Source organism: Cebidichthys violaceus, unplaced genomic scaffold (assembly GCF_023349555.1).
Source record: "Cebidichthys violaceus isolate CVI_PGR_0920_01 unplaced genomic scaffold, fCebVio1.0.p SCAF_267, whole genome shotgun sequence".
NCBI lineage: Eukaryota > Metazoa > Chordata > Actinopteri > Perciformes > Stichaeidae > Cebidichthys > Cebidichthys violaceus.
In genome coordinates this window covers 8,533-22,500 of record NW_027176447.1, presented here as the reverse complement: position 1 = coordinate 22,500, position 13,968 = coordinate 8,533, and the positions used below count along the sequence as shown (strand labels likewise).

General features: G+C 43.8%; 1 protein-coding gene across 1 annotated transcript in view; it reads left to right on the top strand.

The window, feature by feature from the left end:
• Positions 1–11,326, top strand: part of sema5ba (sema domain, seven thrombospondin repeats (type 1 and type 1-like), transmembrane domain (TM) and short cytoplasmic domain, (semaphorin) 5Ba) — a gene marked incomplete at its 5' end in the record, with an annotated part of 50,227 nt that extends 38,901 nt beyond the window's left edge. Inside the window, 4 exons of the mRNA XM_068721149.1 lie at positions 2,470–2,607; positions 4,782–4,826; positions 5,054–5,259; positions 10,888–11,326. Coding sequence (XP_068577250.1) covers positions 2,470–2,607; positions 4,782–4,826; positions 5,054–5,259; positions 10,888–11,064 — 566 coding nt within the window. The remainder of the gene's footprint in view (positions 1–2,469; positions 2,608–4,781; positions 4,827–5,053; positions 5,260–10,887) is intronic.
• Positions 11,327–13,968: the final 2,642 nt, after the last annotated feature.

Here is a 13,968-nt window from a genome sequence, read left to right as displayed (position 1 = left end):
ACAGAGAGACATACAACAGCTACAAAGAGACAGAATGACCACAGAGAGACATACAACAGCTACAAAGAGACAGAATGACCACAGAGACATACAACAGCTACAAAGAGACACATAATGACCACAGAGACATACAACAGCTACAAAGAGACACAGAATGACCACAGAGAGACATACAACAGCTACAAAGAGACACAGAACGACCACAGAGAGACATACAACAGCTACAAAGAGACACAATGACCACAGAGAGACATACAACAGCTACAAAGAGACAGAATGACCACAGAGAGACATACAACAGCTACAAAGAGACACAGAATGACCACAGAGAGACATACAACAGCTACAAAGAGACACAATGACCACAGAGAGACATACAACAGCTACAAAGAGACAGAATGACCACAGAGAGACATACAACAGCTACAAAGAGACAGAATGACCACAGAGACATACAACAGCTACAAAGAGACACATAATGACCACAGAGACATACAACAGCTACAAAGAGACACAGAATGACCACAGAGAGACATACAACAGCTACAAAGAGACAGAATGACCACAGAGAGACATACAACAGCTACAAAGAGACACATAATGACCACAGAGACATACAACAGCTACAAAGAGACACAGAATAACCACAGAGAGACATACAACAGCTACAAAGACACAGAATGACCACAGAGACATACAACAGCTACAAAGACACATAAAAGAGACTTGAAATGACCACAAAGACACAAAACATCTCCAAAGGACATCAGTGATCAAAAAGAGACACAAAAACAACCACAGAGAAAACGTAATTGAAAACAATAGAATAAAGACAATAACAACTATGAAGACGTTTGTTTGTCTCACTCCTTTGGAGGAGAGGTGGTGGACAGTACGTCCCTCGTCTCATAATCTGTCTCACGTGGTGGTTTCATCTGAACCGTCCTTTTCAGTTCCATCATCCTCACGGAGAGTAACAGACTCTGCTAATTACACACAAAGAAGAGAGAGACGTCTTCTCTGTCTTTTGTCTCCTCCGGCCCGAGATGCTAATCCTCCTCCTCTATCTGGTTAATGTTTGACGTGGACCGGCTCATCGACCGTCTGCTGACCACCTCTCCTCGACCCGTTGGGTTATTGGCGGCCGTCTATCGGGGTCATCTCGCCGCTCCGCTGGGTAATTGGAGGCGAGCCGGCCGTCAGTCACGGGGATATTTGATGCTGCTGTCGCAGGTCATTTGATTAACGTCTCCAGCAGTAATGGAGGACAGCAGGACGGGCCGTAGAGACGGAATACTAACGAGGAGCCTCGGGTCTGACTCGACAGTACCATCACGCAGGTCGCTCCGGCTGACAAAAAATAAATGGGAATAAATGAAGCAATTAAAGCGTGCTGTAGTGGTGCACCGCCATTAACCCCCTGAACCAGGAAATACCTCCGCAGGGACTGAAAAGCATGTTTTCTTTTAACAATCGGCGAAAAACTACACCGTTTATCACGGCCTGTAGCCAGAGTTTCAGCTTTCCGCCGGTCCTTGAACACACCATGTGCGAGAAACGCTTCCGTCAGAAAAAGCGAATAAAATAAAGTTTAAACTTGTGATAATTATTCTACATTTAAAATAAAGAGTTCACTTTAGCCAGATTGTGTTAAAACATTAAACTGTGAAACTATGACGTCATGATGGATTCATCTGAGACCAACAGTCATGTGACCAGAAATCAGAGAAACTATGACTGATATGAAGGAAGTGAACACGGAGAGGGGAGGGGAGGGGAGAGGGGAGGGGAGGGGAGAGGGGGGGAGAGGAGAGGAGAGGAGGGGAGGGGAGGGGAGAGACATGTCAATAGTTTAATATTTATTGGACGTAGAGTCTCACACTTGTTGATTATATAGAATTCATTGTTTTCCAATTTTTGTGAAATAGAAATGAAAGAAATTCATCTGATGTCATCATAACTGAAGTTGTGTTCTAGTTCTCTCCACTTGTACTCGTGATGGTCACGGTCCATAGAGGAGAGTAAAGTGTGACTCGGTGTGTTCTCCGGTTGGTGGGAGAAGGCAGCAGACCGATAGCGACGGTCAAAAGACGTCTCGTCCTCGGCGTGGACTCGGCCTCTCGCTGCCAGATCTGCACACTCGAGAACAGCCTGAATAACAACACCGTCCTTTCATGGGTCCTTTCATGGGTCCTTTCAGCGCAGAGGCCTTGTGCTCCCTTTTCACGTTCTGTAAGACAAAGAGTGCAGCGAGTGCACGGCTGAGAGTCCTCCTCTCTCTGCTCTCGGCTCGGAGTCTTTGTTCTGCTGCTGCGGGGAAACGCCGCTCAAGCTTTGGCTCAGGAGACAAACGTGTCCGCCACGCACTAAACAAACAGTCCCGTTTACGGCACAAACACTGTTCGGGTGGCCGCCTCGGTCTCCGGGACGTCTGCCGTCTGACGCGTCCTCTGTGTCTTCTGCGCTCAGGTGGCTGGATGGCCTGGTCTCTGTGGTCGGCCTGCGACGACTCGGGTCTACAGATGAGGAGTCGGGCGTGCGGCGCTCAGGGCGGCGCCCCCTGTGTCGGGAACGGCACCCAGCGCCGAGACTGCAACGAAATACCCGGTGAGTCCGTCCGGGCTGCTCCATCAAACGCTCCTCGAGTGTCTCGTCCTTTGTTTCCTTTGCAGCCCTGAATATATCCCACAATGCACTGCGACGCTTTGAAGTCGTTTTATCCTGCTTGTGTTGTCCCTGAACACAACACATAAAACAAAGAAATACAAAATGTAATTCAACTATTTGAGACACAAGACAATGAAATGATGAAATGACATGAAGCTATATTAACATATGTAGATGTGAATTCAAAACTAGATTAATACAAATAACAGTAAAATATATACAACAAATACAAGTAATTCATACAAAAACAAAACATTTTTTCAACTTAAATACAATGAAATCAGTAAATTACAGAGAGAGAGACAGAGAAACAGAGAGAGAGAGAGAGAGAGAGAGAGACGGAGAGAGACGGAGAGAGAGAGAGAGAGATGGAGAGAGAGAGAGAGAGATGGAAAGAGAGAGAGAGACAGAGAGACAGAGAGAGAGAGACGGCGAGAGAGAAACAGAGAGAGAGAGAGAGAGACAGAGAAACAGAGAGAGAGAGACGGCGAGAGAGAAACAGAGAGAGAGAGAGAGAGACAGAGAAACAGAGAGAGAGAGAGAGAGAGAGAGACGGAGAGAGAGAGAGAGAGATGGAGAGAGAGAGACAGAGAAACAGAGAGAGAGAGACGGCGAGAGAGAAACAGAGAGAGAGAGAGAGAGACAGAGAAACAGAGAGAGAGAGACGGCGAGAGAGAAACAGAGAGAGAGAGAGAGACAGAGAAACAGAGAGAGAGACAGAGAAACAGAGAGAGAGAGACGGCGAGAGAGAAACAGAGAGAGAGAGAGAGAGAGACAGAGAAACAGAGAGAGAGAGACGGCGAGAGAGAAACAGAGAGAGAGAGAGAGAGAGACAGAGAAACAGAGAGAGAGAGAGAGAGACTGAGAAACAGAGAGAGAGAGACAGAGAAACAGAGAGAGAGAGACAGAGAAACAGAGAGAGAGAGACAGCGAGAGAGAAAGAGAGAGACAGAGAGAGAGAGATGATTGATTTATTAGCTCGCTCTACGATCAATCAAAGTATTGTCTGATGATTTCAACACTAGTTTTGTGTTTTCATGTTCTAACTCTTTCTCTGGATTTAAACCAGGAAGTAAACGAGTTCTTCTGTCTCTGTGAGGTCCAACCAGCTGATCTCACCTTCAGCAGCTTGTGATTTTAGGACGCCATCTGTCTGTCATCCTCAAATACGTACACATTACCCATCATGCTTCATCCTCATCATCCTCACTCAGTGTGTGTGTGTGTGTGTGTGTGTGTGTGTGTGTGTGTGTGTGTGTGTGTGTGTGTGTGTGTGTGTGTGTGTGTGTGTGTGTGTGTGTGTGTGTGTAGCTTTGCCCTCAAAACAACCCTCTTCTGTTAATGAACCATAATGAAGTCCGTGTGAGTCCATCAGGTTAGCGGTTGAGCTCTCCGCTCCTGGTTCTGCTGACGCTGGTCTCACAGAGTTTCTCCTGAACTGATCCCTAACGAGTCCAGACCCGAGGTCCTCATATTAACGAGTCCATATCATATTAATGAGTCTCACAAAACAAAAATCACATCGGATTTTATTGCAAATGGACGGGTTGGTTAAGGTCACTGTGAGGAAGAAGAAAATAATCAGGAGGTGTTAATCACACACACTCTCACACACACACACACACACACACACACACACACACACACACACACACACACACACACACACACACACACACACATCAACCCGGCTGCATTCTTATTATCTAGTGTTTGTTGGAGACGGACGTGAAGTATTTGTGAATTATCGTGAAGAAGAGTTTTCATTAAATGTAACGTGGGACATTTCAGCAGAATGAACAGAATCACTGAGGGACCGGCTACAAACAGACGGCTCTGTAAAGAAGAGTTGCATTATGGGAATTGTAGAATCCAGGATTTTGAAATTCAGTGAGAACAGAAACAACCTCTCTGTGGAACATTTCAGTTTCTCAATCACCGTTTGTGTTTCTGCACGTGTCGACTCCCCCGATGTTACCGTCCATGGTCGCTGTGTTTTGAGAGAGAGAGTGTGTGTGTGTGTGTGTGTGTGTGTGTGTGTGTGTGTGTGTGTGTGTGTGTGTGTGTGCATGCTCGTCTGTGTGTCTGACCCTGTGTTCCTCTCCTCTCTGCAGTCATCCTCCCAGCATCTGGTTTTGATAAGGACCAGCACTGTGGAGGTAAGTGGACCAGCAGCTCTGTCTCTGTGTGTGTGTGTGTGTGTGTGTGTGTGTTTTCATGCGTTATATGTGCATCCTCATGTGTGTGTGTGTTTATTTATTCAGTCAGAAGAAGAAGAAACTGTGTGTGATGGAAGGAGTCGACCCGCTCAAGACTCAATAAACAGCTGTTTTTCACGTGTGATGAAGTCACGCTGACCCTCCTCCTCGTCTTCTTCATTTCCCAGCATTCACCTCCATCCACCTCATCGCCACGGGCGTGTCCTGTTTCCTGGGGGCGGGGCTTCTGTCCTTCCTGATCTACGTCTACTGTCAACGTTTCCACAAACCCTCGCAGGAGTCGGCCGTGATCCACCCGACAACCCCGAACCACCTCAACTACAAGGGCAACACCACGCCAAAGAACGAGAAGTACACGCCCATGGAGTTCAAGGTACGCTGTGTGGACGCCACCTTAAAGGAGCAGTGTGTGAGATTCAGTGACGTCTGGTGGTGACGATGTGTATTACAACCAACTCAATACCTGGAGAACTACGAGTAGAGAGGTATCTCTAGGATGTATTACTTCTAGAAGTTACTCTTATCAACATGACGACATGACTGACTTTAAAAACAGATATAGTATTTAAAAACTACTAACTATGATTTATATATGAATACATATTGTTTCTAGAGCAGCAAGAGTAAAAGACAGAAAGTCATATTTAACTGGAAACAAATAATATTAATAACATGTCTGAGTTTATAAAGAACACAGAACACAGATATCAGTCAGTATCAGGCATTCCTCCTATCTCCTGTCCTCTGTCCTCCTGTTCTCTGCCTTCCCGTCTCCGGTCCTCTGCCCTTATGTCCTCTGCCTTCCTGTCTCCTGTCCTCCCATCCTCTGTCCTCATGTCCAATTTTCTGCATCAAGTCATAATCGTTCACGAGAGAATTGCGATGCACAAGAATCTATTTGGACAGAGAGACAAAGAGACAGAGAGACAAACTGACACCAAAACATTAAAAAGCACAAGAACTTAAGTGACTTTTTCTAATCTAAATGACACACAGTGGTTGTTAGTTTCATGTGATTATTTATTTATTTAAACCTTGTTATGCTCTGATTAAACACAGCAGTGAATATAATATTCCATATCTGCCGTCGGTCCTCTGAACGTGACGCACTGTTCCTTTAACTAGTGATCACAGGAGCACTGTCCCTTTAACTAGTGATCACAGGAGCACTGTTCCTTTAACTAGTGATCACAGGAGCACTGTTCCTTTAACTAGTGATCACAGGAGCACTGTTCCTTTAACTAGTGATCACAGGAGCACTGTTCCTTTAACTAGTGATCACAGGAGCACTGTCCCTTTAACTAGTGATCACAGGAGCACTGTTCCTTTAACTAGTGATCACAGGAGCACTGTTCCTTTAACTAGTGATCACAGGAGCACTGTCCCTTTAACTAGTGATCACAGGAGCACTGTCCCTTTAACTAGTGATCACAGGAGCACTGTTCCTTTAACTAGTGATCACAGGAGCACTGTTCCTTTAACTAGTGATCACAGGAGCACTGTCCCTTTAACTAGTGATCACAGGAGCACTGTTCCTTTAACTAGTGATCACAGGAGCACTGTTCCTTTAACTAGTGATCACAGGAGCACTGTCCCTTTAACTAGTGATCACAGGAGCACTGTTCCTTTAACTAGTGATCACAGGAGCACTGTTCCTTTAACTAGTGATCACAGGAGCACTGTTCCTTTAACTAGTGATCACAGGAGCACTGTCCCTTTAACTAGTGATCACAGGAGCACTGTCCCTTTAACTAGTGATCACAGGAGCACTGTTCCTTTAACTAGTGATCACAGGAGCACTGTTCCTTTAACTAGTGATCACAGGAGCACTGTCCCTTTAACTAGTGATCACAGGAGCACTGTTCCTTTAACTAGTGATCACAGGAGCACTGTTCCTTTAACTAGTGATCACAGGAGCACTGTCCCTTTAACTAGTGATCACAGGAGCACTGTTCCTTTAACTAGTGATCACTGGAGCACTGTCCCTTTAACTAGTGATCACAGGAGCACTGTTCCTTTAACTAGTGATCACAGGAGCACTGTCCCTTTAACTAGTGATCACAGGAGCACTGTTCCTTTAACTAGTGATCACAGGAGCACTGTCCCTTTAACTAGTGATCACAGGAGCACTGTCCCTTTAACTAGTGATCACAGGAGCACTGTTCCTTTAACTAGTGATCACAGGAGCACTGTCCCTTTAACTAGTGACCACAGGAGCACTGTTCCTTTAACTAGTGATCACAGGAGCACTGTCTCTTTAACTAGTGATCACAGGAGCACGGTTCACTAGTTGTTGCTCACAAACAAACAAGCTGAAGGTGAAAGTGATTCACGTTTTATTCCTACATTCATCTCAATGGAGCGCTGAAGATGAGTCGCTGCTCGTCTTCTTAATATTCCTCCCTGCTCTTTACGCACACACACACACACACACACACACACACACACACACACACACACTCAGCCGGTGCTTATTAATGGCTGCCATTAGCTCTCCCACGCACCGGCCGGCCCTCGACCTCCCGTCTGTGCGTTCACATCCACACAGCGTTCCAGTGCAGCTTCTGTCTGCTGTTTGTCTCTGGAACTAGTTTAACTCCAGGAGATGAGTATCGATCTGTCCTGAGGTGATGGAGCACGCTCAGGGTAATGAGCTGGAGATGAATGAACTGTTTATCAACCCTCACCCTGTCACCTTCATGGGTTTAAGGCCTTTACCCCCAAATATGAATAATAAAACACAGACTCTCCAGAAGCACATTCATTTCTGATAGTTCCTCCAAAACCAGGAACTACATCCGTCTTACTTTGAGAGTTCTGGACAGGTCTCTCTGATATATATGTATATATGTATATATATGTATATGTGTGTATATATATATGTATATGTGTGTATATATGTATATATATGTATATGTGTGTATATATATATATATATATGTATGTATATATGTGTATATACAGTAGAACCAGAACCAGGACTGAGAGGGTCAGACTGTCAGCTCTGCTGCAGTAGAATGAGAGGTTTTCTAAAGGGACTCTGGTGCTCAGAGACACTACAGCTTTAGTCCACAGGGGGCGTCTTCCACACAGAGAGCATTTGTTTCTGGTCTTTTTCATTGAATATCTTCTCAATAACAGCAGGATTGTAATTCTCACCCATAAAGCATGATGCGTGACATCTCCTCTTTTAACTCTTCCTCCTCGCTAAACCTGGAAGAACACAAACGTCCGAGGGTGAAGAAGGAGGGTCAGTTACACAAAGACGCCGACGGAAGTGAGACGATGAGACTCGGGAGCTTCTGTCGGTAAGGGCCGACGATCAACGACGACGTCAAGGGAGCGACTCGTTTACGAACAAGTTAGGAAACCAGCTCTACCCGGTCTCCTAACCCAGAGCAGATGAAGGCTCTGGAGGGGTTGAACACCACCACTACACCAACCTACACTCTTTAAAGTTTCTGTAAATGTTCATCATCTACATGAAACCTCCTTCACAGCGGCACAAAGTCGATCCACCGCACATGAAGGACTTAACGAGAACACACTGATTACTCACCTTGTTCTTCTTCTTCTCATTAAATCAACATTATGTATTCATGGTGTGTTCACTGCATGCCAAACTAATCAGAGCACAAACCTTCTTGGCTACAGTGTAGCGTTTAAAAAGTCTGTTTTCTGAATGGAGTCTGGCTCCCTCTAGAAACTGTTCTCTACTGAGACGGTTTGTCACCTCGGTGATGATGGATGATGAATATGTGACTTTTTCTTTATGTAAAAAACTCGTCTGTTGCTTGTGAATGTGATGAAAGAGCAGTACTTAAACACTAGATTACCGTTTAATCACAGAGCGTTGAAGTGCCCTCTCCCGTCTCTGCGTCCTGTAGAACCAGCGGCTCACGGCTCGTATTAATTAACTCGTATGACTCGTGTTGAATCAGGTCAAACACACGTTTCTGTAGAAACTTGTTTACTTCACCATCTAAATGAGATTAGTGTCGCTGAGCTCGTCAGCTTCTTTGTCTAATCTCACGGTATGATGAAGCAGCTGATGTTTTGTTTCACGCCGTCACTGTTTAAGCTTTCTGCTGATGTCGGCTGATTTATTTGACCCGTCCCCATCAACAAGACACCACGATAGACAAGGACGTGGCTACATTCGACTTCCTAATATGGTCCTTACAGTGTCTTTATAGTGACCTTACAGTGTCCTTATAGTGTCCATACAGTGTCCTTACAGTGTCCATACAGTCTTTATAGTGTCCATACAGTGTCCTTACAGTGTCCTAATAGTGTATATACAGTGTCCATATAGTGTCTACACAGTGTCCTTACAGTGTCCACATAGTGTCCATACAGTGACAGTACAGTGACAGTACAGTGTCTGTACAGTGACCATACAGTGTCCTTACAGTGTCCACATAGTGTCCTTATAGTGACCTTATAGTGTCCACATAGTGTCCATACAGTGTCCATATAGTGTCCTTATAGTGTCCATACAGTGTCCACATAGTGTCTAGTGTTCATACAGTGTCCTTATAGTGTCCACATAGTGTCTCCAGTGTCCATACAGTGTCTACACAGTGTCCTTACAGTGTCCACATAGTGTCCATACAGTGTCCATACAGTGACAGTACAGTGTCTGTACAGTGACCATACAGTGTCCTTACAGTGTCCTAATAGTGTATATACAGTGTCCACATAGTGTCCTTATAGTGTCCATACAGTGTCCACATAGTGACCATACAGTGTCCACATAGTGTCCTTATAGTGTCCATACAGTGTCCACATAGTGTCTAGTGTTCATACAGTGTCCTTATAGTGTCCACATAGTGTCTCCAGTGTCCATACAGTGTCCTTATAGTGTCCACATAGTGTCTACAGTGTCCATACAGTGTCCTTATAGTGTCCATACAGTGTCCACATAGTGTCTACAGTGTCCATACAGTGTCCTTATAGTGTCCATAGTGTCCATACAGTGTCCACATAGTGTCCTTATAGTGTCCACACAGTGTCCACATAGTGTCCACACAGTGTCCAATACAGTGTCCTTATAGTGTCCATACAGTGTCCACATAGTGTCCACACAGTGTCCATACAGTGTCCACATAGTGTCTACAGTGTCCATACAGTGTCCTTATAGTGTCCATACAGTGTCCTTATAGTGTCCATACAGTGTCCACACAGTGTCCATGACCATGTAACAGCCCCCCCTCCCCCCCGTGTCTTTGACTCTGGTTGTCCCTGCTGTTGTTGTTGTTGTTGCTGTGTGGTGCTGACAGCCGTCGCGGTGCTGAGAGATGTGAACTCATTATCCAGCCGATGTCACCGTGAACCACCACAGCCCCGTTTCTCCTCCAGGCCAATTTAGGCTGCCGGCCGCCGAGTATTTCAGCGACTCTAACCTGATTATGTTGCTGCCTGGTCCCCCGAGCCGTTCAGATGGATCACATTAGTCTAATGCTTCCCCTGGAAAGTGTTTCACCTCCTGCTCGCCTTTTACCAGAGACTCAGCAATTACATTAGAATAAAATGTGGGTTTTAGACTTGTTTTTTATTTAACGGCGCCGCAGTGAATTCCCGCCCATCTCCTATATTAGTGCATTGAGTATGCTTGACATGAACTAAATTAAATTTGTTAAATTGGTTTGCTTTGGTTATGAATACACTCAGAGCCTGGAGGCTTCTGGAGGTGTTGTATTCACCTGGGCACGAATTACTGATATTATTTAACTTAAAAAACGCTGTAAAGACTTTTATTTTAACAAGACTGTTCTGTCTTCAACCATCTGGGGTTTTATTTTCTCACATTTTTCTCTCTGTGGTCTTGATTTTTCTCTTCAAAATAAAAGTCCTGCTCCTCTGTGGAAACAGAACCTTCATGAGTAGAAGTGGAGAACTAGAACAACACGTTGAGCTGTTCTCTTCCTTCAGAAGAAACTACATGAAGGTATTAATATGAGTTGAACACATTTAACCCTTTAAACCTTCTTTGTTTCAGACGCTCAACAAGAACAACCTGCTGCCAGACGAGAGATCCAACTTCTACCCGACGCCGCTGCAGCAGACCAACGTCTACACCACCACCTACTACCCGGCGGCGCTCGGCAAGTACGACTACCAGCCCAACTCCTCCCCCTCGCCCTGCAGGACCTACAACCAGAACAACAACAGCTGAGACCCCTGACACCCCTCCCCCCCCCCCCCCCCGAAGCCACGGTCACATGAACTGAGTGGGTTCCTCTGGTCGCTCCCCGCATGGTTGGGTTTGTGTTTCTGGAACTTTCCATTTAGGAGATGTTCAGACGACGAGGCCCGTGTCCTGGTGCATTCTGGGACTTATGCAACCAGTTTAGGGGTGTGTGTGTGTGTGTGTGTGTGTGTGTGTGTGTGTGTGTGTGTGTGTGTGTGTGTGTGTGTGTGTGTGTGTGTGTGTGGGGGGGGGGGGGGGGTTGTTGTAAAGGCCTGACTGGATTCATCAGAGCTTCATGTGAGGTTCTGGTGGAGAGTTTTAGACTCTTTGTTGGGACCAGAACACACATGAACAGAACATTTCAATAAAAATGACATTTCTGTGGATCTGGATCTCCATTTTTCTTCCACCTCTCCTTTACTGCATCCTGCATCCTGCATCCTAGAACGACAACAACAACAACAACAAAGGAGGGAAGTGAATGAGGAGACATGAGTCTGGTTGGATCCTCGTTGGTGTTTCAGACAGAAGAGAACTTCAAAACTGAACGAGTCGCTCGTCTGCTGTTCTACGGGGGGGGGGGGGGGTCTGAACTGTACATAGAGCTTTGGGAATGCCTTGGGTGCCTGAATGCAACAGAGGGCGGGGGGGGGGGGGGTTCTTTTGCTATCTCTTCAGTTTTATTCTTCTTCTGAGAACAATAAGAACTTGTGGAGAGTCGATTGATTCTCCAATCGGCTCTCTGAGGCCGGGTGGATTCTACTGAGTGCTGAATAGCTCCGTGGTCATATCACATATGACCGGTGTGCTGAGGAACAACTGGACTGTGTTATGATTTACAATAAGCTTCTTCTGTCTCTTGCTTTTATAGGGTATTTGTTTTATTCTCAGTCGAGCTGTAGCATAGGAGGACATATTTTAAACAGTAGAGCGATTAATTCTTCTCTAGTGATGAACACATTCCTTTTGTTTTATTGATTTCTTATTCATACGTTCGGTAACATTTGCATCTTCAATAACGTAACAAATGTTAACAAAGATAAAACAATAATAAATATGAGGTTTTTACAACGTGACTGAAACAAAACATCATTCTGCTAAATCCTGCTTCCTTAGAAGATCAAAGGAGTGTGTGTGTGTGTGTGTGTGTACTCTGAATGCTCAAAGGTTTTTTTGTACAATGTAAATGCTTTCATACCCATGATTCTACATGAGGACGTGTAAACAGACGGTTCTTGTGCGTCTTTTCTCCACATTGTGACAGTTTGTTTGTTTGTTTGTTTGTTTTCTATACTTCATGATCGAGATGTTAATAAGTTAAAGCATCCTCTGAGGAACTGACACTATTTATAGTCAAAGCTTGGTTTATAAAGGGCATTTTCACAGCTATATTTTATTATTATTATTATTATTATTATTATTGCCTGATGGATGAATGCTAACCCAGCGATGCTGTTCAGTTCTGTTCATGCTCGAGGTGAGAGCTCTCTGTATATAGCAGCAGCACATTTAAATGACCCTGCAGAGGATCGTGTAAATGTTTCTGTACATTGTAAAGCTAACACTGTTTGTTTAAGAAAAAAAAAAGAACAAAAAAAAAGGCCTTATAGTTGTTTAAAACAAGTGCAGCAGCGCAGTACACACCAACCATGAGGCTTGTTTGGGGACGGAGCGACTTCCTGTGACCGTTAGCAGCTGTTCAGACGTCACATGACACCAGAATGAAAAGAACCGATGACGTGACAGTATCCAATATTATAGGCTGCAAGAGAGTCTCGTATGATGGTTTAGACTCCGCCTCCACTGACAGCGAGTCATCCGATTGGTCCGTTGTGAGCTCTGTGCCCTTCTATGCAACTTACCAGGTGTACTGTTAGACCTGTCATGTAGACTGTAATCACTGCCTTTTAGACACTGTGAATTTTTTGGTACCCTATATTTTTGTATATTGTACATTATAAGAAGGATAATAAACCTTGATGCCAACACAACAGGAGGATCTGAGATTTGTGATGTTTTTAATTTGGAGTCTGACGTCTGTCCAGATCTCTAGAAGGTCTCCTGAAGGTCCAAACGCATCAGACCGACGTCAACGAACTCGCAGCGATGAAGGCCGACAATGTCTTCACGAAAAAACACTCAATTAATACTTACATTAGTGGTACTAGTAATACAAGTAGTAATACAAATTCATGCAATAGTATTTCGTGAAAAAGTCATAAGTCGGAAAAAAGTTGTAAAAAGTCAGTATATTATGTCATGAAGTCATAAAAAGTAATACAAAAGACATAATATAGTATTTCATAAAGTTGTAAAAAGTTGTAAAACGTAAAAAGTCATAGTATAGTATTTCGTAAAAAGTAATAAAAAGAGTCATAGTATAGTATGTCATAAAGTCATGGAAAGTCGTAAAAAAGTCATAGTATAGTATGTCATAAAGTCATAAAAAAGTTGTAAAATGTAAAAAGTCATAGTATAGTATTTCATTAAAAGTAATAAAAAAGTCAGTATATTATGTCATAAAGTAGTAAAAAGTTGTAAAACGGTCATAGTATAGTATGTCATAAAATCATAAAGTCGTAAAAAAAGTCATAGTATAATATGTCGAAAAAAGTTTTAAAAAAGACAGTATAGTATGTCGAAAAAAGTTTAAAAAAGTCATAGTATAGTATGTCATAAAGTCATAAAAAGTCGTAAAAAAGTCATAGTATAGTATGTCAAAAAAAGTTATAGTATAACATGTCGAAAAAAGTCATAGTATAGCATGTCGAAAAAAGTAAAGTTATAGCATAGCGTATTGAAAAAAGTAAAAAAGTCATAGTATAGTATGTCGAAAAAGTCATAGTATAGTATGTCGAAAAAAGTTTTAAAAAAGACAGTATAGTATGT